The sequence below is a fragment of the Stegostoma tigrinum genome, chromosome 18 (assembly GCF_030684315.1).
Source record: "Stegostoma tigrinum isolate sSteTig4 chromosome 18, sSteTig4.hap1, whole genome shotgun sequence".
Classification (NCBI taxonomy): domain Eukaryota; kingdom Metazoa; phylum Chordata; class Chondrichthyes; order Orectolobiformes; family Stegostomatidae; genus Stegostoma; species Stegostoma tigrinum.
The window spans coordinates 52,270,766-52,295,666 of record NC_081371.1 but is presented as its reverse complement, the minus strand read 5'-3'; the positions used below and the strand labels follow the sequence as shown (position 1 = coordinate 52,295,666).

The 24,901-nt window shown below is 45.1% G+C and overlaps 1 protein-coding gene across 4 annotated transcripts in view; it reads left to right on the top strand.

The window, feature by feature from the left end:
* Positions 1-24,901, top strand: part of LOC125460846 (SLIT-ROBO Rho GTPase-activating protein 1-like) — a 269,583-nt gene that overhangs the window by 217,628 nt on the left and 27,054 nt on the right. For all 4 annotated transcript variants that reach the window (XM_048548950.2, XM_048548951.2, XM_048548948.2 and 1 more), the window contains exons 16-18: positions 16,145-16,250; positions 18,151-18,375; positions 19,884-19,963. In XM_048548950.2, coding sequence (XP_048404907.1) covers positions 16,145-16,250; positions 18,151-18,375; positions 19,884-19,963 — 411 coding nt within the window. The remainder of the gene's footprint in view (positions 1-16,144; positions 16,251-18,150; positions 18,376-19,883; positions 19,964-24,901) is intronic.

Below are 24,901 nucleotides of genomic sequence, written 5' to 3'. Positions count from 1 at the left end.
TCATCTCGCTCTCTCTCTCCGGCTCTCTCTCTTTTTCTGTCTTTCTTGTCTCTGTCTCCATCTCGTCTGTCCTGTTTCAAAGGAACCTGAATTGGTATTGAAATTTTCTTCTTTGAGATTCCACTGGGTTACTTGAGTATTTTGAATTTTGATGTAGTTAATGTTTGAAGAATTTACCAGACACTATTTAAGGATGCAGTTGCTTTGACAGAGTTAGTGAGGTGGGCTGCACTGCCCACAAAAATCTGCGAGCTGTGTTGAGTTCATTTTTTTAAAAAATGAAAATAAGGAAAACAGCTTGCATTTTATGAAGCTTTACCCATGTCTTCGATACAGCTCAGAGCAATTTACAGCCACCACGTCATTCTGAATGAGTGATTCCCTGAAATCTAAGTAGAAATGTTAGACAGATTGAAAGGAAACCAATGCATTTGTTATTGTTTAAGCATCATTGTAAGGAGGAAGTAGCTTTGAGATCTTTCTGCACAAGATTGTTTAGCCAGAGGCAGGATAACCTCGGGTTGTTTTCTTTGGAGCATAGAATGTTGGGGGGGGAGCCTGATGGAGGTGTATAAGGTTATGAGGGATAGGTACAGGGTGGATAGAAATCAGCTGTTCTCAGTGGTTTTAAGGTCAAGAACAAGGGGGCATAATTTTAAAATGAAAGACAGGAGGTTTCGAGGACACGTGAGGAAAAATCTTTTCACCCAGTTGGTGGTGGGAGCGAAATGCACTGCCTGGGGAGATAATGGAGGAGTGAAACCTCAAAGTGTGCTCAGAGGAGCACTTGAAGTGTCACAACATTCAATGTTATGGGCCTAGTGTCAGAAAGTGGGACTAGTGTCGGTAGGGGATTATTTTGGCCACACCAACTCAATGGGCTGAAGGGTCTGTTCTGTATGATTTAATGATACCATATTACAAAGGCAGCAGAGCAGATTTAGAATCATAGAATCCACAGAAAGAGGCCATTTGTCCATTCGAGTCTGCACCAATCCTCTGAAGAGCATCCCAGTTACACCCAGCCGCCCACCGTGTCCCTGTAACCCCACATTTCCCACGGCTAGCCCACCTAGCCTGCAGATCCTTGGGCAACAGAATCATTACTAGGGATGAGGGACCTCAGTTATGTGTTGAGGCTGGAGGTGCTGGCTCTGTTGTTGTTGGAGAAGGTTAAGAAGAGGGTTTTTGATGGAATAAATCGGGGAAACTGTGTACACCTGGAACTTCAAGGGGCAGTTAACAGCAATAATGCAGGTGAGAGTCTGGAGTCGCACGTGGACCATACAAGGTAAGTTTCCTTCCTGAAGGGACAGGATTGGACCAATTGGAGCACATACTATGACCCAAGAGTTTCATGCTTTTTATTTCCAGATTGAAAAACACAACGAAGAACTCCCAGGGTCTGATTTTAAAATCCGATCTTTGGATTTTTAGTGTAAGTTGCTGGGTCACAAATTGAGTGATGAAGCTACTGCTTAATGACATCCTGTGATAAACTTTTTTTTGTGCTGTGCATGGAACAGCTCAAACAGTTCCACAAGCATCCACTCACTCCACTGCTGACACTCAGTAGCAGCAGTGTGTACCATCTACAAGATGCATTGCAGAAATTCAGTAAAGATCCTTAGACAGCACTTCCAAACCCATGACCACTTCCATCAAGAAGGTCAAAAGCAGCAGATCCATGGGAACACCACTCACCATTCTGACTTGGAAATATATCACCGTTGCTTCACTGTTGCTGGGTCAAAATGCCCTCCCTAAGTGCATCATGGGTCTGCCTACAGCACAAGGACTACAGTGATTCAAGAAAGCAGCCCACCACCACCTTCTCAAGGGCAACCTAGAGGTAGGCAATAAATGCCAGCCTTGCCAGCAATACTAACATCCCACGAGCATCTACAAAACCCTCACTGGAGACTTGGAGCTCCTGTGTTTGGAGATTCCTGGAAGGCCAGAGGATTCTGTCAGTCACAGCTGCACATAATTAAGGGGATAAAGGTTACACTGACCAAACCTATAAATGATAGGCCTGCAATCCATCCAGCATGGAGTACTGCCCCAGTTGATGCAAAACACTATAATAAGTAGACCAGTTTCTGGAGAGCTAGGTATTGTGGGTAATGTAACCACCATCATTGATCAGTTATCACAAATATTAACATGTCAAGCAAAGGATGGCAGTAGTGTGGGACTGCTGTTTGGTGTTTTAAGTGATGGTTATTTGAAAGGGAGATGGCAAAAAATGATTTTCCACAATCCAAGAGCAAGGAGCAAAATTTTTAAAATTAAGCATTATCCATCAAGGAATGAAATCTTATGAGCATATGTATGGATATATAAAGTGGGAGCAGAAGTAGACCATTTGGCCCTTGAAGGCTGCTGTTACATTCAATAAGGTCATGAGTGATTTAAATTCCAAATTTCCATCGACCCCACAAGAGTCTTTGATTCCCTTGCCTCAGAAGGATCTATCTATCGCCACCTTAAGTATTCATGTCCTCACTTGTACTGCCTTCTCAGGCAGGGAGTATCACAAGTTATCCACCCCTCAGAGAAATAATTTCTGCTCATCTGCCTTGACAGGGAAACGCGTAATGTTTAAACAGTTACCTCTGCCAGGTCCAGACTCACCTGTAAGAGGAAACGTAATTTCCATATCCACTTTGTCAAGACCATTCAGGATCTTATACGCATCAGTAAAGTCATCCTCACTCTCCTAAACTCCAGTGGCGGGAAGGGTCAGACATAAATGGTGGTAAAAATTGAGATTCTTAAAAAGCGAAGCCAAATGAAATCTTAAGACTGAAGTTTATTTTCAAGAAGAGGTTTGAGGAGTATGCAGCAAAGGTGGAAAAATGGAAGCAAGAGAGAGATTCCGGAATCTCATTGAATCACAGAACAGGGTTGAAGGGCTGAACAACCTCGTCCCGTTCCTATATTTTTAATTAAGGATTTGTCACTTTGTAGTATCTGTGTACCTCATGAAGGAAGACTGTCTTTCCGTCAACTGTACGGCTGAACCTTCAGTGAGCAGGAATTAGCCAGATTGTATTCATTATTAAATGGGATCCTCGTGGATTTGGGCACCATTGAAATTGATAGCATCTGGTTGAAAGGTTTTAACATTAAAAATGCTGCATTCTGCACATTCTCTTGCATGAACCAGTTGTGGATTTTACTGTAAATCATCCAAAGAGTGAGAATTGTTGCTTGTTTGAAAAATGTAAAATAGTGTTAATTGACAGATTTTTCCTCAGAGCTGCTATTCAAAACACAAATGGGAGACACATCTCTCGTCAAAGTATACACATGCTAGAAGTGTGTTTCTGTTCAAATTCTTCAGATGAAATTAGTGAACAGCAATCAAGCATCTCCTCACTGCTGGGGCAGCACAGTGGCTCAGTGGTTACCACTGCTGTGTCAGAACACTTGGAACCTAGGTTCAATTCACATTCTTGACTGTCTGTGTGGGTGTCCTTTTGGTGCTGTGGTTTTGTCACAAAGATGTACAGAATAGGTGGATTGACCATGGGGAGTGCATGGTTAAGGGGATGGAGTAGGTGTAGGAGCAGGGGCTGGGTCTGGATCTGGGTGGCATGCCCTTCAGCGGGTCCATGCAGATTTGATGGGCTAAGTGGCCTGCTTCCACGTTGCAGGGAGCTTATGAATTTGTAAAATCGTAAGACAGAGGTTTACAAGAGTATGTTTAAACGCGCTGTCATGCTTAATGGGTCAGACTGGCTTGTGAAATTCTTTCCCTCTCATTTTGAACAACTTGATGGCTTTTATTGTTTGTTTAAAATAGAGCAAAATTCCCAGTGCTGGAGATGGGCAGTAAGCTTTCACAATGATTAACTCATTCTCTACAAATGTTTTCTCATTAAGTGCAGCAAGTTTGAGGCTTCCCAACTAGGACTGTTTACATTTTACGGATTCAACACAGACTGCTGTGCTGGAACAGTACTGAGCATATGACTTTTAGAGTAAAGTATATTGCCCCCCCCCCCCCCCCCCCCACCATCTTTCAATGACACGGTCGTTTTGTCCCTGCCACTGTTTAGTTTGAGGGACGTAAGGTATAGATGCACACTCACAGGCCTCCCTTCCCACCTTTGCTCAGAGCTTCACAATGAGGTTATGTCCCTAATCAGTATTTTCCTCAGGTAAACCTCACTGCTGGTTTAGCCAGGTGCCTAAACCTTCCTCAGGAGACAAGGTGAACCTGTAAGAAGAGATCAAGTAGAATTAGAAAGGAAAAGCGCTGCAGATGCTGGAAATCTGAACCATGAACAAAAAACAAGGTGGAAACTCTCAACAAGTCAGGAATGGCTTAAAATGTTAACTTGTGTCAGAACTCAATTGCTGCTCAAATTTTTCCAGCCTTTTCTGTTCTTGTTTGAGTAGAATCAGTCTATATATTCTCTGCGGATTTTCGTGAATGAGAGGTGATATAATCGAAGCAGAATTGGGCTTGATGAGGTAGATGCTGATTCCATAGACTGGGGAGTCCAGAACGAGAGATTGTAGCTTTAGAATAAGGGGCGTTAATTTAGGACTGAGATGAGATTGATGTGGTGTTTCTTCACTCAGGATTGTTGGGATTTTTCAAAATTCCAAATTTTGAATACTTGGAGGTGGGGTAGCAGATGCTCAATCCCTGAGTAGATGGAAATAGTAGAAATTCTGGATGTGAGTTTGCTCGCTGAGCTGGAAGGTTAGTTTTCAGACGTTTCGTCACCATTCTAGGTAACATCATCAGTGAGCCTCCTTCGAAGCGCTGGTGTTATGTCCCGCTTTCTATTTATCTGTTTAGGTTTCCTTGGGATGGTGATGTCATTTCCTGTTCTTTTTCTCAGAGGATGGTAGATTGATTTGGAGCCAATGTATTTGTTGATGGAGTTCCGGTTGGAATGCCATGCTTGTAGGAATTCTCGTGCGTGTCTCTGTTTGGCTTGTCCTTGGTTGGATGTGTTGTCCCAAGCAAATTGGTGTCCTTCCTCATCTGTATGTAAGGATATGAATAATAGTGGGTCATGTCGTTTTGTGGCTAGTTGATGTTCATGTATCCTGGTGGCTAGCTTTCTAACAAACAGGCAGAAAGCTAGCCACCAGTATACATGAACATCAACTAGCCACAAAACGACATGACCCATTATCACTCATATCCTTACATATAGATGAGGAAGGACACCAATTTGATTGGGACAACATATCCATTCTAGGACAAGCCAAACAGAGACACGCACGAGAATTCCTACAAGCATGGCATTCCAACCGGAACTCCATCAACAAACACATTGATTTGGAGCCAATCTACCATCCTCTGAGAAAAAGAACAGGAAATGACATCACCAATGCAGGAAATGGCATCACCAACCCAAGGAAACCTAAACAGATAAATAGAAAGCGGGACATAACACCATCGCTTCGTCAGAGGCCCACTGATGATGTTACCTAGAATGGTGACGAAACGTCTGAAAACTAACCTTCCAGCTCAGCGAGCAAACTCACATCCAGAACGTCAACCTGAGCTACAAATCTTCTCAAAACTCGATAGTAGAAATTGGAGATCAGGTAGATGAGGCACTGATCATAGTTGAATGATGGAGCAGGCTTGAGGGTCTGTCTGGCCTTCAGCTCTCATATATCACCCAAGGCCTCCAGTTTCAGTCATTGTAAACTGAAGAGGAATACAGGAAAGCTCACCCTTTGAGAATCAGAATATCATTTAAAATTTACTTCCAAAAGATATTATACAGCCCTGGCCCCTTGACTTGCAAACTGCGGAAACAATGCCTTGAGGATCCCTTTCCCCCTTATGTGTTTTATGATAATGTGCAATGGAAATACAAAATTAAGCCATTAATGAAGGGGGTGGCAGTAACATCACTGGACTAATAGCCTAGATAATCCATAGGAATGAACTGAGGACCCAGGTTCAAATCCTTTCTCAACAGTTGGTGGAATTTAAACTCTGTTAATAAATCTGGAATTGAAAGCTAGTCTCATTATGGATTAGCAACACAACTATCATCAATTGTCAATAGAAGTCCACGTGGTCCATTAGCAGAGGAAGGCCTACTCCATACAGGTCAATGTGGTTGACACTAAACCACTGACATGGCCAATCGGGCAGTTTGGGATGGATAACATATGCCCGTGATGCCAAAATCCCATGAACGAATTAGAAAAAAATTCTCTTAAGGGTCTGGCCACCAATGTTCCCTTGGGTCTTGTTATCTGATGAATCTGGACTTGTTCATATTTTACATGATCTGCTGAGATGTCCGAACTGAGCAGTTGAGCCCACAAGTGTGTCAGTAAGTAGTGAGCTCCTGAGAGCCCGGGTGCAGTAGTCTATTCCAATGTTCTGGAGAGCTAATGGTCAGCTTAGCTATGTCTATTCATGGTCATTCATAAATTCATATGCCTCACCTGAGGTATCTTGAGCAATTCTGAGTCATGAAACACATCCAGTTACCTGCTAGGCCAGTACTTGATATAAGATGAGTAACAGAATCATAGAATCCTGCAGTACAGAAAGAGGCCATTCAGGCCATTAAGTCTGCACCAACCCTCTGAAGGAAATCCCACCCAGCCTCCATCCCCGCATTTCCCATGGTAAACCCGCTTCTACTGCACATCGCTAGACACTAGCGGCAACGTAGCATGGCCAGTCCACCAAACTTGCACATCTTTGGACTGTGGGAAGAAACCGGAGCATCGGGAGAAAACCCATGCAGACATCGGACTTGGTTCTCTGAATACAGCTGAAGAAATATTTAGATGCAACATCTTTTCTGAAATACCTGGTGATGAGCAGCACTTGGCAAAGTGATGCTGAATGGAATGAGGTTTTCTAGCAGTTGGCAGTAAAGTTCACAGCTTTAAAGCATGATATATATGTATATAGACTTGGTGGGCTGAATGGCCTACATCTGCTCCTCGAGTTCACAGTCAAAGTCCCTCTGGTTTGCCTGGACTTGGGACCCATCAGAACTCCTGTGTGGACCAGCTTGCACTCGTGGCAGCTGTCATCACCCAGCTTCTGGGACCGGTGGCACTGTGCAGACCAGTGGCACTATCGTGACCAGCAGTACTGCCAGGATTGGCTAGGATTGGTTGCATTGCCATAGTCCAATTGGCTATTAACTCCAGAGGGTCTGTTTACCAGGCTGAAAGGGGGGCAAAGGCCCCAGGTGCATGAACGTAGCTGGTTGCTACACTTTACCATGACAGGGTAGGGCAAGCTTGTTTTGATCTGTCAGGTCACCTGTATACTTCAATTCCAGGGATCGAGGCATTCATCACCAACCAACTACCTTGCCCCCCCATCCAACAACCACTGTCACCACTGCCCCCCTTCCAACCACCACCGTCACCTCTGCTCCTTGTCCAAACATCAGCACCATTGGAAACATCCCTGTGTATGGTGTCTTTTAATGTAATATATCACAGGGTCCTTCACAGAAATAGTTGTCAGTCAAACGTTGGCACTGGGACACATAAAAGCATTTGAGGACGGACGACTAATGGCCAACTCAAGGATGTCAATTTGGAAAAGCAAATTTGAGGAGAAAAAGGAGGTTTTGGGGAGGGGATTCCAGAGTTTGGGATCTGGGCTGCTGGAGGCACAGCCTGTGATGGCGAAATGACAATGACTGAGAAGGAACAAGAGGCCCATTGTCCATTTGTCAAATCCTACCCTTTATGCATGGAGGACACTTGTAGGCTCCCAGGTGGAGGACTAGAATCATAACTTTGTTTACTAGGCCTGGTGCAAGACTGAGAGCAAATTGGCAGCAGTACAAGATATCAATGAAAAGCCTGATTCAGATGGGCGCCTACCATTTACCGCTTACTGTGGGGAAGCAGAACATAAGCCAGATGTCATCTGTGATGAATATATGGCTGGTAATTTGATCCGTCATGTCATGTGATGAGCTGTGGGATATAGAAGTATTTGAGGCTAATTTCCTAGAATGGGTCTTTTCAATGCAGTCAAACACAGGAGGTCCTTTGCAGGAATTTATAGCAAATGCTGGTTTTGAGATCGCACTGTACTTACTCAATTAACCTTATCCACTTTGTTTCTGTATAAATGAAACACATTTCCGTCATTCCACGGGAACGTCCGTATAATGTACTGTGCTCCATTAGAACCATCTCTATGGGGCGACTGACTAGTGGCATCGGTGTGTTCAACCTAGTCCCAAGGCATGTTTTCTCAATGAGTCATGAGCATTGATTTGCATTTGTATAGTGTCTTTCTAATATATTAAAGTCGATCACAGGGTGCTTCACAAATGTTGTTACTCGTTAAAGATTGACACTGAGATACGTAAAAGCAAATAGAGTCATAGATTCTTACAGCACGGAAACAGACCCTTTGGCCCAACACATCCATGCCAACCAGGTTTCCTAAACTGAAATAGTCCCGTTTGGCCTGTGTCCCTCTGAACCTTTCCGATCCAACTTTCTGTCCAAATGTCTTTTAAATACTGTATTTGTACCAGCCTGTACCACTTCCTCCGGTAGCTCATTCCATACACACATCACCCTCTGTGTAAAATAGTTCCCCTGCCACCTTAAACCTATGCTGTATAGTTTTGGACTCCCATACACTGTGGGGAAAAAACTGTGGCTATTCACTTTATCTATGCCCCTCGTGATTTTGTAAACCTCTATAAGGTCACCCCACAGCCTCCTATGCTCCCAGAAAAATGTCCCAGCCTATCCAGCCTCTCCTCATACTTCAAATCTTCCAAACTTAGTGAAATCCTTGTAAATCTTTTTTCCAGTTTAATAGCATACTTCTCATAGCAGGGCGACCAGAATTGTACACAGTGCTCCAAAAGTGGCTTTACCATTATCTTTTATGACATCACATGACACTCCAACTCCTGTACTCAATGCTCTGACGGTTAAAGGCAAGCATGCTAAATGCATTCCTTGTCTACGTGGGATGCCATTTTCAAGGAACTATGTACCTAGGTCTCTGATCGACGATACTCTCTAGGCCCCTACCATTAACCGTGTAAGTCCTGTCCTCGTTGTCTTACCAAAATGCAATACTTCACATTTGCCTGAAATAAACTCCATCTGCCATTGCTCAGCCCGCTGGCCCAGTTGATCAAGATCCCATTGTACTCTTAGATAACCTTCTTCACATAGCATATACCACCGATTTTGGTGTCGTCTGCAAACTTACTAACCACATATCCTATATTCTTATCCAAATCGTTTACACAAATGACAAACAACAGTGAACCAATCATCGATCCTGGTTGCACGCTGCTGGTCAGAGGCCTTCAGTCTGAAAAACAACCATCAGCCATCACCCTCTTTCCCCTACTGTCCAGCCAATTTGTATCCAGTCGGACAGCTCTCCCTGGATTCCATGTGATCTAACCTTACTAACCAATCTACCACGTGGAACTTGTCGAAGGCCTTGCTGAATTCCATGTAAGACAACGTCTTGCTTTGCCTTCATCTATCTTGGTCAACTCTTCAAAAAAAATCTCAACAATTTTGTGAGTAATGATTTCCCACGCACAAAGCTTTGCTGCCTATCGCTGATCAACCCATGTGTTTCCAAGTGCACGTTGATCCTGTCTCTTAGGATTCCCTGCAACAACTTGATCCCAGCTGTTTATATCTGACATATGCCTCCTCCTTTTTCTTAAACAGAGCCTGAACGTCTGTAGTCATCTAGTGTTCCCTACTCCTGCCAGCCTTGCCTGTTCTCACTAATAGAAACACTCTGGCCCTGAACACTCTTTATCTTGCTTTTAAAAGCCTCCCACTTGCCAGATGTCCTTTTATCTGCAAACAGCCTCCCTCAATGTTTGAAAGTTCCTGTCTAATAATACCATCAGAATTGATCTTGCCCCAATTTACAACTTTAACTCGTGGGCCAGGCCTATCCTTTTCCATCACTATTTTAAAACAAACAAAATTATAGTCACTGGTTCCAAAGTGCTCCCCCTAAGTCACTTGCCCTGCTTTATTTTCCAAGAGGAGATCAAGTTTTGACCCTCCTTTAGTAGGGCCATCTTGAATACACTTAAATTCCTCCCAGTCCAAACCCTTTACACTATGGCAGTCCCAGTCTATGTTTGAAAAGTTAAAATCCCCTATTGGAAACTTAATTCATTTACAACCATCTGTGATTTCTCTACATATTTGCTGGCCAGGTTCCTAGGGTTGGCGGATGGGGGTCCTATAGTACAATCGCACTGAAGCGATCACCCCCTTCTTATTTCTCAGTTACACCCATACAGCTTCACTGGACGATCCCTCAGGAATATCCTCTCTAAGTACTGCCATGATGTCTTCCCTGATATAAAACACCACTCCCCCTCCTGTCTTGCCTCCCCTTCTATCCTTCCTATTGCATCTATACCCCTGAACATCGAGCTGCCGGTCCTGTCTATCCCTCAGCCATGTTTCTGCAATAGCTGTGATACCCTACTCCCATGTTCCCAGAGTTCATCTGCCTACCTCTCAGGCCTCTTGCATTGAAATAAATGTGTTTTAATTCATCAGTCTTCCCTCATTCCTTGCTGCGCTCTTGCCTGCCTTATCTGTCGAACATGCTCTCTAACTTCTGTACCAGCCTCAACATTGTAAGAGGACAGGTGACCAAACCTGAGTCAAGAAGTCAGTTTTGAGAAGAGGCTCAGAGGGAGAAAGGGAAGTTTAAGGACGGAATTCCCGAGCTTGCAATTTTGACAGCTGTAGCAAATGGCAGAGTGATTATCATCAGGAATGAGCAAGAGGCCAGAATTCCAGGATCGGAGATCTCTTTGGAGTAGGCAGGGAGAAGGCCTGTGGGCAGACAGTGGGCAGTTATAGACCTAGAGGTTGTTGCAGCATGAGGTTATTTCAAGAAGATGGGCAGGCAGATTGGAAAGGAAACTAGGTGAAGGCTTCCCCAGCCTTGTGTAAAACAGCAGAGTGGGCCAACCTCCCCAGGACTCCAAGGCAACATCATAGGCCAGAATGTAACAAGATATGGGGGACGGGGTCAGGTATTTGTAGGATTGTGGGAGGTGGAAAGGGCAGCAAGAAAGAGGATACACAATAGCAGTATAAGCACCTTGGAACCTTCACCCCAACAGCCCACAATTTGCCTTCCATTTCTGGTCACCACTTTTTATAGAATTCTTTCTGGTCTGGCAAATTCAAGTGTCTCAAAGGCAACAAATCACCCACCTGCTTCTCTACCAGTTCTTTGGTTCCATCCTGACCTGGAAGGGAGTGGCAGGGTGTGGCAAGGCAACCCATCTGCAGGTGGTGAGTAACAAAGGCTCCAGGTCTGTGCAGGGCCCAATTCCCATTGACCTCTTGGTCCCCACAGCCTGGTGGGTTCCACGCTCACTTCTTGGAGGCAGCCTGCAGGTGGCAGTCTTGGTGGCCCAGCACTCCAAGCAAGTCCTGGAGACCCTCCCCTCTCCCAGAGACCTGGCTGGGCCAGAGCCAGCTTGTTTCCAGTTTACTTTTATGAGTAAAGTTGAAGAGAAGGTACCTTCATTTAGAAGCAACCTCTTTTCTCCCATACATCCTATCAGATGACAAGCCATCACAATCTCAGAATACATGGTAGGTCTTTTCAGACTGAGTTGAGAAGACATTTCTTCACTCAGAGGGTAGTGAATCTGTGGAATTCTGTACCACAGAAGGCTTTTGAGGCCAGGTCGCTGAATACATTTTGATAAAAGAGATTTTCTGGACACTACAATCTTCAAGGTGAATGGAGACAGAGAGAGAGTGGGACACAAGATCAGCTATGACTATAATGGATAGCTTAGTTGGCTTGATGGGCAAAATGACATGCTCCTTCTAATTTCTGCTTCCTTTCTAACCGGAAGGTTTCTGATTGAGCATTCCCACTTTGTGAGACCACCCACAGTCCTTAATTGACTGGCTGACGGGGGCAATCACACAAGTGACTGTCTCTTTTTTCTTACATGGTGTGAGATTTAGGCCACCATTTCAGCCTGATGGTAGGGTTCTAAAGCCCACAGGGATAATTCTGACCCTGGACACCAACATAGTTTGTGTTTTCTTTGTTCTTGGGAAGGCTTTTTTGGGTACAGGTCCAGGTGAGTTGAACAACACTTTAACATAAATAGCCAGGGAGTGTCGATGGCATTGGTAGCTTTCCAAATTCTCTGAGTACTTGACATACGGCCATCATAAAAATGTACAAAGGACAAGAGGAGACCATTTAGCACATCACACCTGACCCCACAAACCAGTGACGCCTGAGATTTACCTCCGGCTACTTCCTTCCACGACTATGCATCTCCTGGGAAAGACTAAGTGTTTTAAAGAGGAGGTTGACCCTGCCTCTCTGATAGCTAAAACTGAAACACCCAGAGAGGCTTGCCTCACCCTACAATCTGTTACAAGAAGTGTGAAAACTGGTATAACCTGCTTCTCACCCTCAAGCTGTTACAAAGGAGTGGTTAGAGGAAATGAACTCAGTTCACTCACTCTATAATCAACAAGTAACAATTTATTTATTTAACTCTAACAGTGAATAAATTAACTGAACTGTTAACAGACCAAACAATTCCCCCTTAACTACTAACTATTCCAGAATAAAACAAAATTTTAGTGGTATACCATTCCAATAAATACAAGTCCCACTTACATAAACCAAAATTATTTTAAAAATTAAAACTTAGTCTCTCAAAATTACAGCCAGGATATGTCTTCCAGAATATTCTGTGCTTCGCTGCTGATCTTCAGTCAGGAATGCCTTTCTCCCTTGAGTTCTTGTGTCAGGAATATTAACTAAGAGTACTATTAGTTAGATGATGGTTTTCTGAGAGCTTAGAGAAATCTGAGAGAGCCAGAGCTGATGCTTTTTTGACTGTATCAGATGGCAGTTGCTGTCATACTAATTTTCAAATGCTCCCCTTCTTTTGTACCATTGATGACCTATCAATTTCTTACAAAAAGATTGGCCTATCTAATCAAAATCATCAGATTGTAAATTTAATTGTTTGATGGTCTCTAAGGGCTTGGTTTAAGTTAATTGGCTAAATTTGAAAACGTGTTGTCTCGGTAAAAATGTTGTTCCTGCTAACAGTGCAGCTTTTTGATACAAACACTTCAATTCAAGTGCTCTGTGCACCTGCAAACCCACAGGCATCCTTTTTGAATCACTAGGCACAGAAAAACACATCATCTTTTAAATGGAATGTGCACTCTTTTGCATTCCCCCCCCCACCCCCCCCCAGCCTCTATCATTTTACAAACATCAAATTCTAACGTCCTGCCTTCCAATCCACCAGTACTGTACCCAACTTCACAACACTAAGACCCAGGACCAACGAAGGGGAGAACGAAACATCTGCTCCAACCCACTGAGGCAGTCAAAACTAATCTGGGATACCATTGCAGAACCATTCCCCCTTAAATAAAACAACATTTTAAACCAAGGGAAAAAATCCATAAATATAAACAGGGACCACACTTAGACAACCTGGTCAAGCAAGAACTAAAGTACTTGTGTCCTCTGTGCTAAATTTGTCTTTTTATTTATTGAGCTGACTGCATTCAGCTCTTCCAAGTGCGATTTACACCCAGATCCAAACAAAAATGGTCGGAAGAGAAAACAGGTAAGAACTTCTAAACAAATATTTATCATTTGCATAAGTAAATATCCTTGATTTTTCTCAAATATACACTGGAATTAAGGTATATAAGAAAAGCCTCATTGAAACCAGCCAAGTCGAGAGCAGAGAAGCCATCTTTGTTTGATATGAATAAATAATTTCACGTTAAAAGTTCATTTGAAACTTACCAATTTGTTCGAATCCATTTAAAGATCACGATTCAAGTCTCCATGCAAAATAAGTGGACTGAGTTGAACAAACTGAGCGCATCCATCTTCAAATGGTTACTACTATGTCTCACACCACCCTGGATAAATCTCTTGTCATGCAAGGTGTGATACTGTAGGGAAATAGTAGTTGGCTGTGTATCTGTACTCATAATCTGGACCACTAGTCTCCAAATATGAATCCAATTTGGAATAAAATGAATAGGATCAGTACTGATGACCAAATTATAAAATCCCATCTGGTTCACTAATGTCCTCACAGGAAGGAAATGGGCCGTCCTTACATGGTTTGGTCTACACGTGACTCCAGGCAGACAGTAATGTAGTTGAGTGTGTTCTGAAATGTCCTGACCAGTCACTGTGGTATTCAAACAAGACATCTCACCACCGTCTTCGCAAGGGCAATTAAGGATGGGCCGGAAATGCTGCCTTTGCGAGTGATGCCCACATCTGCCAGTGAATTTAAAGAAAACACTATGAATTTAGGGTGGCACGGTGGCTCAGTGGTTAGCACTGCAGCCTCACAGTGCCAGGGACCCGGGTTCAATTCCAGCCTCAGGTAACTGTCTGTGCAGAGTTTGCACATTCTCCCCATGTCTGCGTGGGTTTCCTCCGGGTGCTCCGGTTTCCTCCCACAGTCCAAAGATGTGCAGGCTAGGTGGATCGGCCAAGCTAAATTGCCCGTAGCGTTCAAGGGTGTGTGGGTTACAGGGGGATGGGTCTGGGTGGGATGCTGCAAGGGGCGGTGTGGACTTGTTGGGCTGAAGGGCCTGTTTCCACACTGTAGGGAATCTAATCTAATCTAATCTAAACAAAACCCCAGATTTTCCTGCGTGGTCAGTATTCCCCTGAAAATATTCCATGTTTGCCTCATGAAATTGAATAGATAGTAATGCCTTCCCTTGCATCTGAATTGCTGTTTGGAGGCCTAAAAATACCCCCAACAATGTTTTCTCTTTGTTGCTTTGAGGTATTTCTGCCCCGTGGTGTTTCTTACCTCCATCCTTACAGATTCCACATTTTGATTTTTTGAGCCAATATCATTCTTTACTGCCATGTTGTGAATGTCTTTTATTAAAAATGCTCCTTTTTACCTGTTCTTCCTCACTGATGAACGCTCCTGGATGTTCACGTTTCATCCTTGGTCACCCTGCAGCTGTAATATCCCTGCAATCATAACTATATCATAACCCCGTACATCTGTTTGTGTGGCTAATTGCAAATGCTCTCTGCATTTAGACACAATCTTTTCGACTTGTCTTTTTTATTTAAACCTTTATTTAGTCCCATTTGTTTTTCTCGCTAGATTTTTCTGTCTAACACTTTTGTTTGTTAACTTTCTGTCATTTGTTTCTACCCCTTGTTTCTCCCTCCTTTGTCCCCCTGCTCAGTTTCTCATTCCCCTGCCATTCTAGTTTAAACGCTCCCCAACAGACCTTTCAAACACCCCAACAGTCACTTGCAAGGACATTGGTCCCAGTCTTTCTTTCCCAGTCGCAAATCTTTCTTGCTTGGACTGGTCCTAGTATCCCAGGAATCTGAATCCTTCAGGTTATTTAGAGTGTCACCGTGAGCTAGATTATCAATCAGGTTAACGTCATTGTGTGCGAGTTTGTTGTGTGAAATTTGGCTGCCTTATTTTCTAAATGAGTACTGGTTTGGAGCAGCAAAGCGAGTTGAGATGCCCTTAGATTGTGAACGGCACGATGTAAAATCCAGTCTTTATGTCGACTTCTATTCAAATGATAGAAAAATGTTGTGGTTGTCAGCCATGCCATAGTTGACATGGATAGATGAGAAACAAAAAGAACTGCAGAGAAAGAAAAAACTGAAAGAACTGAGGTTGCTGTAACAAAATGGAAGCTTTTGGAAAAGCTGAGCAGGTCTGGCAGCAACTGTGGAGAGAAAAAAAGAATCAAAGCTAATGTTTCGGGTCCGGTGACCCTTTCCAGATGCTGGAATCCAAGGTAGACAAACAGGAGGCTGGAAAAACACAGCAAGTCAGGCAGCAGGAGTAAAGACTTCTTCAGGACTGGATGTAGGGGTAGGGGGAGCGATGGATAAAGCGAGGTGAAAGGGGAGGGTAGCAGAATGGCTGTGTTAGGTGGACACCGGTAGCAGGTATGACCTGGTTGGTCGATGGGAGGGATGAATCCAGTTAGCAGCTGAAATGAAAGGGAGAAGGAAGGGCTGGTAAGGGAGCCAGGGGATGGGTGGGAAGGTTATTTGAAACCTAATATTTGTTCAAAGTGACCATATTCCCATGTTTTGCCATTCCAGGAATAGAGAATCTGTATGAGAGAGCCCTTCACCTTCGCAAGATTCTCCTCACCCTTCCCCGCTCTGTGATCATCGTGATGAGATACCTGTTTGCTTTTTTAAACCAGTGAGTATTGTCCTGTCATCTCCTGCATGTTCAGATGTGACCCTCATGATTGTGACCAAGTTACTGAAAGGATCATTTTTAGAGTAAATGACCTGATGAGGCAGCTGTTGAGTGATTATGGAGAAACCCTAGGGTCAGGGAGATGGTTCATGAGGGAACATCATGCAGGCCAGTCTATAGTCACTCGAGTTTAATCAGTAAAAAAAAGAGCAAGAGGAGGCTATTCACCCATTAAGTCTGCTGTGCTATTAAACATGATCATGGCTGATCCTCCGTCTCGATACCACAGTCCTGCTCTCGCCCTGTATGTCTTTATGGATTTTAGTGTCTAGATGAGGAATTTCTTCTCTTAGAATGTCACTAATTTTTGGAATTCGCTTCCACAGACTGCTGTGGAGGCCAGGTCATTGAGTACATTTAAGACTGAGATAAATAGGTTCTTGATTATCAAGGGGATCAAGGGTTATGGGGACAAAGCTGGAGAATGGGGTTAGGGAACTTAACAGCCATGATTGAATAGCAGAGCAGACTCGATGGGCCAATTTCTGCTCCTATGTCTTATGGTCTTATATTCAAAGCTGAGTTAGACTGATTTTTGGCAGATGTGGGATTATGAGGAGTGTGTGGGAGTGGGGAGATATGATTGACAGGAAAGTGGGGTCAAGACCACAATCCGATCAGTAATGCTCATATTGAATGGTGGAGCAAACTTGAGGGGGGCCACGATCTTCCAAAGCAACCATTTGAAAGATGATGTCCTGTCTGATTTTGTGATAACTAAAAATGAGGGGAACCAAAATTCACTGGGTAAAACAAATAGGCCTCTGCAAGTGATTGGTTTATCAAGAAGATCTCCTGTTTCCAGGGTTCTGATTTGAGAACGCTGCCATGTTTTGTTTTAGTCCGCAAGTGAATATGAATGATCTAATCGACAACATGATGCATTCTCATGATACTGACATCATTCCCACCCCAACTACTCCTTTTCTGTCTGCCAACAAGTAAATGGTCATTTGCTCATACTATAACTTCTGTATTGCTAAAAAAGAAGATATATTTTGTCAGTACTTTACATTTGCACTCATCAGGACAATTTTCAAGAATGCCGCTGTAACAATGAAACCAACATTTATACAGTATGAGAAGAGAGTGCTGATTGGATAGCTCTACCAGAGGCACATTGACCCAAATGGGCCTTCTCCATGCTGTATCAATCTAGGGCAGTGTTTAGAATGTGGGACTCAATCTCAAGAGGGCTGTTAAAGTGAATACAGTAGATACTCTCACAAGGAAATGAGGCAAACACTTGCAGAGGATGGGCGGCACGGTGGCTCAGTGGTTAGCACTGCTGCTTCACAGCTTCAGGGACCTGGTTTGATTCCAGCCTCGGGCAACTGTCGATTTGGAGTTTGTACATTCTCCCCATGTCTGTGTGGGTTTCCTCCCACCGTCCAAAGATGCACAGGCTGGGTGGATTGACCATGTGAAATGTGGGGTTATTGGAATGGACTGGGTCTGGTTTGGGCTCGATGGGCCAAATGGCATCTATCTGCAGTGTGGGGCTTAACGATGTGTTGATGGATTTCAACGAAGGATGAGTGGAACCTCACATGGAGCGTAAACCCCAGCAGAATTTGGGGTCGAATGGCCTATTTTGATGTCATAAATATTACACGTCACTTTATAATATAGGAGTTATTTGGCCTATCCTGCTTCTTGATTGGAACAACAGGAGTTCAGCAACAAAGCTTCAGAGGATTTGGAAGAAACTATACCTTCACCACAGTTAGCCAAGACTAAAAGAATTTCCATTTGCTTAATGAAGAGTCCAGTGCCATGGTATTGAATCAACCTTCTGCTGCTGTGAGACATTAATCACCTTGTTTCTGTCTCTTGGCAGCCTGTCTCAATACAGCGACGAAAATATGATGGATCCTTACAACTTGGCAATCTGCTTCGGCCCCACCCTAATGCCTGTGCCCGATACGCAAGACCAAGTCTTGTGCCAGGCGCACGTGAACGAGCTGATCAAGACCATCATCATCCACAGCGAGCTGATTTTTCCCGATCCGAAGGATCTGGAGGGACCCATCTATGAAAAGTGTATGGCCGGTGACGATTATTGGTAAGCTGAGTCCTTCCTGAGTCACTCTCCCTTGAAGTCTGCTACCTACTGGCAAGTGATACAGGTCTGATCATTGTTCCAGGACAAGGGAAGGCAGGATTGGCCAAGCCGCCAATAGAGTTTATTCAGAGAGCTGTTTTTCAAAAGGAGGAGTTCGAAGGGTTGCCAGTGCTTGTCCAATTCTTTGCCACCGGCTCCTCCTGTTCTGTAGGGCTGTAAACACCAAGATCCTAGCTGTATCACTGGCCTTGGGCATCATTGAGGTAAAACATAAGCACCTACTGACCTCCACAAATGCTGGGACACCAACTCTGCTACTCTGAGTTGCCCTATTGTCTCTAATGAAATCATTTTTTCTTTAACAAGGGGACCAAAACTTCTCTCAGTACTTCAGATGTGGTCTCATCAGCACCTTGTCCAGTTGCAGTGAGACATCCCTACTCTTGTACTCCAATCCCCTTGAAATAAGGGCTGACATTCCATCAGCCTTCCTGATTACCTGCTGCAGCTGTGTGGCAGCTTTCTCTGTTTCATGCGCAAGTCCCTTTTGACCTGCAGTTCTCTACAATTTTTCTTCATTTTAATAACAGCCTTTTTTTTGTTCTGTCTTCTAAAGTTAACAATTTGCATTTTCCCACATTCTACTTCATTTGTCAACCTTTTGCAAAAAAGTGAGTATCCCTCTCACAGCCTGCCTTTCCACCTGTTTTTGCGTTTTCTGCAAATCTGGCTACAGTGCATCCACTTCCTTCCTCTGTGTCATTAATGTGTATTGTAAACAGTTGCGGTCCCAGCATTGATCCCTGTGGAATGTCACAGGTCACCAACCTGAAAAAGAACCATTTCCTGTCTTTGAGTCAATTTTCCATCTATGCCAAAATTTCACCTCCAACACTGTGGGCTGTTATCTTGTGACTCAACCATAACTGAGGTACCTTGTCAAAGACATTCTGGAAGTCCAAATACTGCATATCTGCTGGTTACCGTCTATACATTTTGGTAGAGACTTCCATGAAAAATTCTAATAAACCAGCTAGTCACTAATTAGCCAGATTTCCCTCTCATGAAGCCATGATGACTCTGTTTGAATAGATTATGATTTTCCAAATATTCTGCTATTGCCTCACCGGATGAAGGAGCAACATTCCAAAAACTTGTGATTTCAAATAAACCTATTGGACTATAACCTGGTGTTGTATGATTTCTGATTTTGTCCACCCCTGTCCAACACCAGCACTTCCACATCAGTCCATTTTAGCTAACTGTACCTTCATTTCATTGTAATTCACTTTATTTATGTCAGACACAGTTGCTAGTTGCAATGGTTTCTCTGTCTCGCTCCCGCGATCCAAACGAATCTTTCAATCATATTAAATGCCTCCAGCAGATTTTGAACTACTGACTGAATAACTAGGAACCAATTGTAGAGCCAAGACAACTTTCCTTTCTCGTGAAGTGCATGACTGTCTTCAGAATTAAGCTGTTTTCTCTACCATTTTGTCCAACAGTGACAGTCCGTACAGTGAACACGGGACACTGGAGGATGTTGATCTCGATGCTGGCACTGAGACACACACCAGTGAGGATGGTATGTTCCTGCTGTGTAGATCTGGCTTTAAACACAGGGAAACCAGACATTAACAAGCACTTGAGATAATGGGAACTGCAGATGCTGGAGAATTCCAAGTTAATAAAATGTGAGGCTGGATGAACACAGCAGGCCAAGCAGCATCTCAGGAGCACAAAAGCTAACGTTTCGGGCCTAGACCCTTCATCAGAGAGGGGGATGGGGAGAGGGAACTGGAATAAATAGGGAGAGAGGGGGAGGTGGACCGAAGATGGAGAGTAAAGAAGATAGGTGGAGAGAGTATAGGTGGGGAGGTAGGGAGGGGATAGGTCAGTCCAGGGAAGACGGACAGGTCAAGGAGGTGGGATGAGGTTAGTAGGTAGATGGGGGTGCGGCTTGGGGTGGGAGGAAGGGATGGGTGAGAGGAAGAACAGGTTAGGGAGGCAGAGACAGGTTGGACTGGTTTTGGGATGCAGTGGGTGGGGGGGAAGAGCTGGGCTGGTTGTGTGGTGCAGTGGGGGGAGGGGACGAACTGGGCTGGTTTAGGGATGCAGTGGGGGAAGGGGAGATTTTGAAACTGGTGAAGTCCACATTGATACCGTTAGGCTGCAGGGTTCCCAGGCGGAATATGAGTTGCTGTTCCTGCAACCTTCGGGTGGCATCATTGTGGCACTGCAGGAGGCCCATGATGGACATGTCATCTAGAGAATGGGAGGGGGAGTGGAAATGGTTTGCGACTGGGAGGTGCAGTTGTTTGTTGCGAACTGAACGGAGGTGTTCTGCAAAGCGGTCCCCAAGCCTCCGCTTGGTTTCCCCAATGTAGAGGAAGCCGCACCGGGTACAGTGGATGCAGTATACCACATTGGCAGATGTGCAGGTGAACCTCTGCTTAATGTGGAATGTCGTCTTGGGGCCTGGGATAGGGGTGAGGGAGGAGGTGTGGGGACAAGTGTAGCATTTCCTGCAGTTGCAGGGGAAGGTGCCGGGTGTGGTGGGGTTGGAGGGCAGTGTGGAGCGAACGAGGGAGTCACGGAGAGAGTGGTCTCTCCGGAAAGCAGACAGGGGTGGGGATGGAAAAATGTCTTGGGTGGTGGGGTCGGATTGTAAATGGCGAAAGTGTCAGAGGATGATGCATTGTATCCGGAGGTTGGTAGGGTGGTGTGTGAGAACGAGGGGGATCCCCTTTGGGCGGTTTGGGGGGGGGGGGGGGGCAGGGTGTGAGGGATGTGTTGCGGGAAATGCGGGAGACGCGGTCAAGGGCGTTCTCGATCACTGTGGGGGGAAAGTTGTGGTCCTTAAAGAACTTGGACATCTGGGATGTGCGGGAGTGGAATGTCTTATCGTGGGAGCAGATGCGGCGGAGGCGGAGGAATTGGGAATAGGGGATGGAATTTTTGCAGGATGTTGGGTGGGAGGAGGTGTATTCTAGGTAGCTGTGGGAGTCGGTGGGCTTGAAATGGACATCAGTTACAAGCTGGTTGCCTGAGATGGAGACTGAGAGGTCCAGGAAGATGAGGGATGTGCTGGAGATGGCCCAGGTGAACTGAAGGTTGGAGTGGAAGGTGTTGGTGAAGTGGATGAACTGTTCGAGCTCCTCTGGGGAGCAAGAGGCAGCGCCGATACAGTCATCAATGTACCGGAGGAAGAGGTGGGGTTTGGGGCCTGTGTAGGTGCGGAAGAGGGACTGTTTCATGTAACCTACAAAGAGGCAGGCATAGCTGGGGCCCATGCGGGTGCCCATGGCCACCCCCTTAGTCTGTAGGAAGTGGGAATACTGCATCCACTGTACCCGGTGCGGCTGCCTCTACATTGGGGAAACCAAGGGGAGGCTTGGGGACCGCTTTGCAGAACACCTCTGCTCAGTTCGCAACAAACAACTGCACCTCCCAGTCGCAAACCATTTCCACTCCCCCTCCCATTCTCTAGATGACATGTCCATCATGGGCCTCCTGCACTGCCACAATGATGCCACCCGAAGGTTGCAGGAACAGCAACTCATATTCCGCCTGGGAACCCTGCAGCCTAATGGTATCAATGTGGACTTCACCAGTTTCAAAATCTCCCCTTCCCCTACTGCATCCCTAAACCAGCCCAGTTCGTCCCCTCCCCCCACTGCACCACACAACCAGCCCAGCTCTTCCCCCCCACCCACTGCATCCCAAAACCAGTCCAACCTGTCTCTGCCTCCCTAACCTGTTCTTCCTCTCACCCATCCCTTCCTCCCACCCCAAGCCGCACCCCCATCTACCTACTAACCTCATCCCACCTCCTTGACCTGTCCGTCTTCCCTGGACTGACCTATCCCCTCCCTACCTCCCCACCTACACTCTCTCCACCTATCGTCTTTACTCTCCATCTTCGGTCCGCCTCCCCCTCTCTCCCTATTTATTCCAGTTCCCTCTCCCCATCCCCCTCTCTGATGAAGGTTCTAGGCCCGAAACGTCAGCTTTTGTGCTCCTGAGATGCTGCTTGGCCTGCTGTGTTCATCCAGCCTCACATTTTATTATCTTGGAATTAACAAGCACTTCCCTAGTTGTGCGTAAAATAGATTTGGATGTTGTTTATTTTTAATAGAGAGAATTCCAATGAGGACATGGATGAGCAAGAGGACCGATTGCAGAGAGAGGTGGTTGAAGGGGAAAACTGGGGAGATGGTGCACTTCATTTTGAAGCCAAATTCTCAGTCTCCACTCCCAAGCAGACAAATCTCCATATTCAAAGTCTGAATCAGCTCAAAAAAAACCAAATGTAGTTTTTATTGTTCTTTTCAAATTCCCCTGTGTCCTCCTCCACATTTCTTCCTCTGTTTAATTTTCCCCTGCTCCAAAACTCTGAGATGTCTGCATTTCTCCAACTGTGGCCATTCTCTGCATCCCAGTCACCAAACCATTGGAATTGTCATCACTTTTAAGGCTCAAACTCTAGAGTTCTTTCCCTGTGTATTTCTGCCTCTCTATCCTACTTTTCCTCCTCTAAGACACACCTTTAAAATCTCTCTCCATGGCCCAAGCTTGTGGCAGTCTGCCTTAATATCCATCTTATGGAGTTCAGTGACAAATAACACTTTTGAATGCTTGTGTGAGATAATCGGGGAAGGTTTCATTACTTGAAAGGCAGTATGTCAATGTAAGTTTTATTGACACAGAATAATCAAGGGAAATTGCTGAAAAGGCTGAGGGGGTTTAGAGGTGCAATGTCTGACATCAGCACTTGCGGAGGAATGTAAAACAGCCAGGGAAATAAGTCTAGCCTGCCAAGCCCCATTCACCATCAGTATAGCCAGAGTCTGAGAGTCATAGAGATGTACAGCACAGAAACCTTCAGCCCGGCTCATCCATGCCGACCAGATATCCTATATAAATCTAGTCCCATTTGCCAGCTTTTGGCCCATATCCTTCTAAACCCTTCCTATTCGTATTCCCATCCAGATGCCTTTTAAGTTTTCTAATCGAACCAGCCTCCACCACTTCCTTTGGCAGCTCTTTCTATACTCGCACCCACGCTCTGTGTGAGAAAGTTGTCCTTCAGGTCCCTTTTACATCTTTTTCTTCTCACCATAAACCTTTCCGTCTAGTTTTGAACTCCCCACCCTTGTTGTTTTCCCTATCCATTGTTCATTATAAAATCAGAAAATGCTGGAGAAACTTACTAGGTTCAACCAAATCTGTGGAGAGCGAAAAACAGAGTTAACATTTCGTGTTCAATCTGATCCCTCTTCACAGTTCTGAAGTGGTTTAGCTATAATCCCGTTTCCCAAAAACCCTGCGCATTGTTTTCATTTCTGAAGGCTTTCCCATTATCTTCTGAAAACTGTGATTGAATCTGCCTTTTGTACCACATTCCAGACAATAACCACTCACACCAGTTCTCATTCTGATTTTGGACTCAAAATGTTAACTCTGTTTCTCTGTCTCCAGATGCTCCAGTACCTACTATCTACGTCAGATCTCCAACAACTGCTATATCTTCTTCTGTCACAGAGATTTCTTTTTCCATGGTTGTCCAACCAGCATTGAGATATTTGGTGGAGGCAATGGCATTGTGGTGTTTTTGCTGGACTGTTAACCTGGGGATAACAGGAACTGCAGATGCTGGAGAATCTGAGATAACAAGGTGTAGAGCTGGATGAACACAGCAGGCCCAGCAGCATCAGAGGAGCAGGAAAGCTAATGTTTCAGGCCTAGATCCTTCTTCAGAAATGGGGGAGGGGAAGAGGGTTCTGAAATAAATAGGGAGAGAGGGGGAGGCGGATCGAAGATGTACAGAGAAGAAGATAGGTGGACTGAGGACAGACAAGTTAAAGAGGCAGGGATGGAGCCAGTAAAGGTGTGTGTAGGTGGGGAGCTAGAGAGGGGATAGCTCAGTCCAGGGAGGACAGACCGGTCAAGGGGGCGGGATGAGGTTAGTAGGTAGGAAATGGGGGTGCGGCTTGAGGTGGGAGGAGGGGATGGGTGAGAGGAAGAACAAGTTAGGGAGGCGGGGACGAGCTGAGCTGGTTTTGGGATGCAGTACGGGGAGGGGAGATTTTGAAGCTTGTGAAATCCACGTTGATACCATTGGGCTGCAGGGTTCCCAAGCGGAATATGAGTTGCTGTTCCTGCAACCTTTGGGTGGCATCATTGTGGCACTGCAGGAGGCCCAAGATGGACATGTCATCTTAGGAATGGGAGGGGGAGTTGAAATGGTTTGCGACTCGGAGGTGCAGTTGTTTATTAGGTGTTCTGCAAAGCGGTCCCCAAGCTTCGGCTTGATTTCCCTGATGTAGAGGAGGCCACAACAGAAACAGCGAATGCGGTATACCACATGAACATCTGCTTGATGTGGAAATTCTCTTAGAGCCAAGGATTGGGTTGAGAGAGGAGATGTAGGGGCAGGTGTAGGACTTCCCGCGGTTGCAGGGAGAAGTGCCGGGTGTGGTGGGGTGGGAGGGGAGTGTGGAGCAGACAAGGGAGTCGCGGA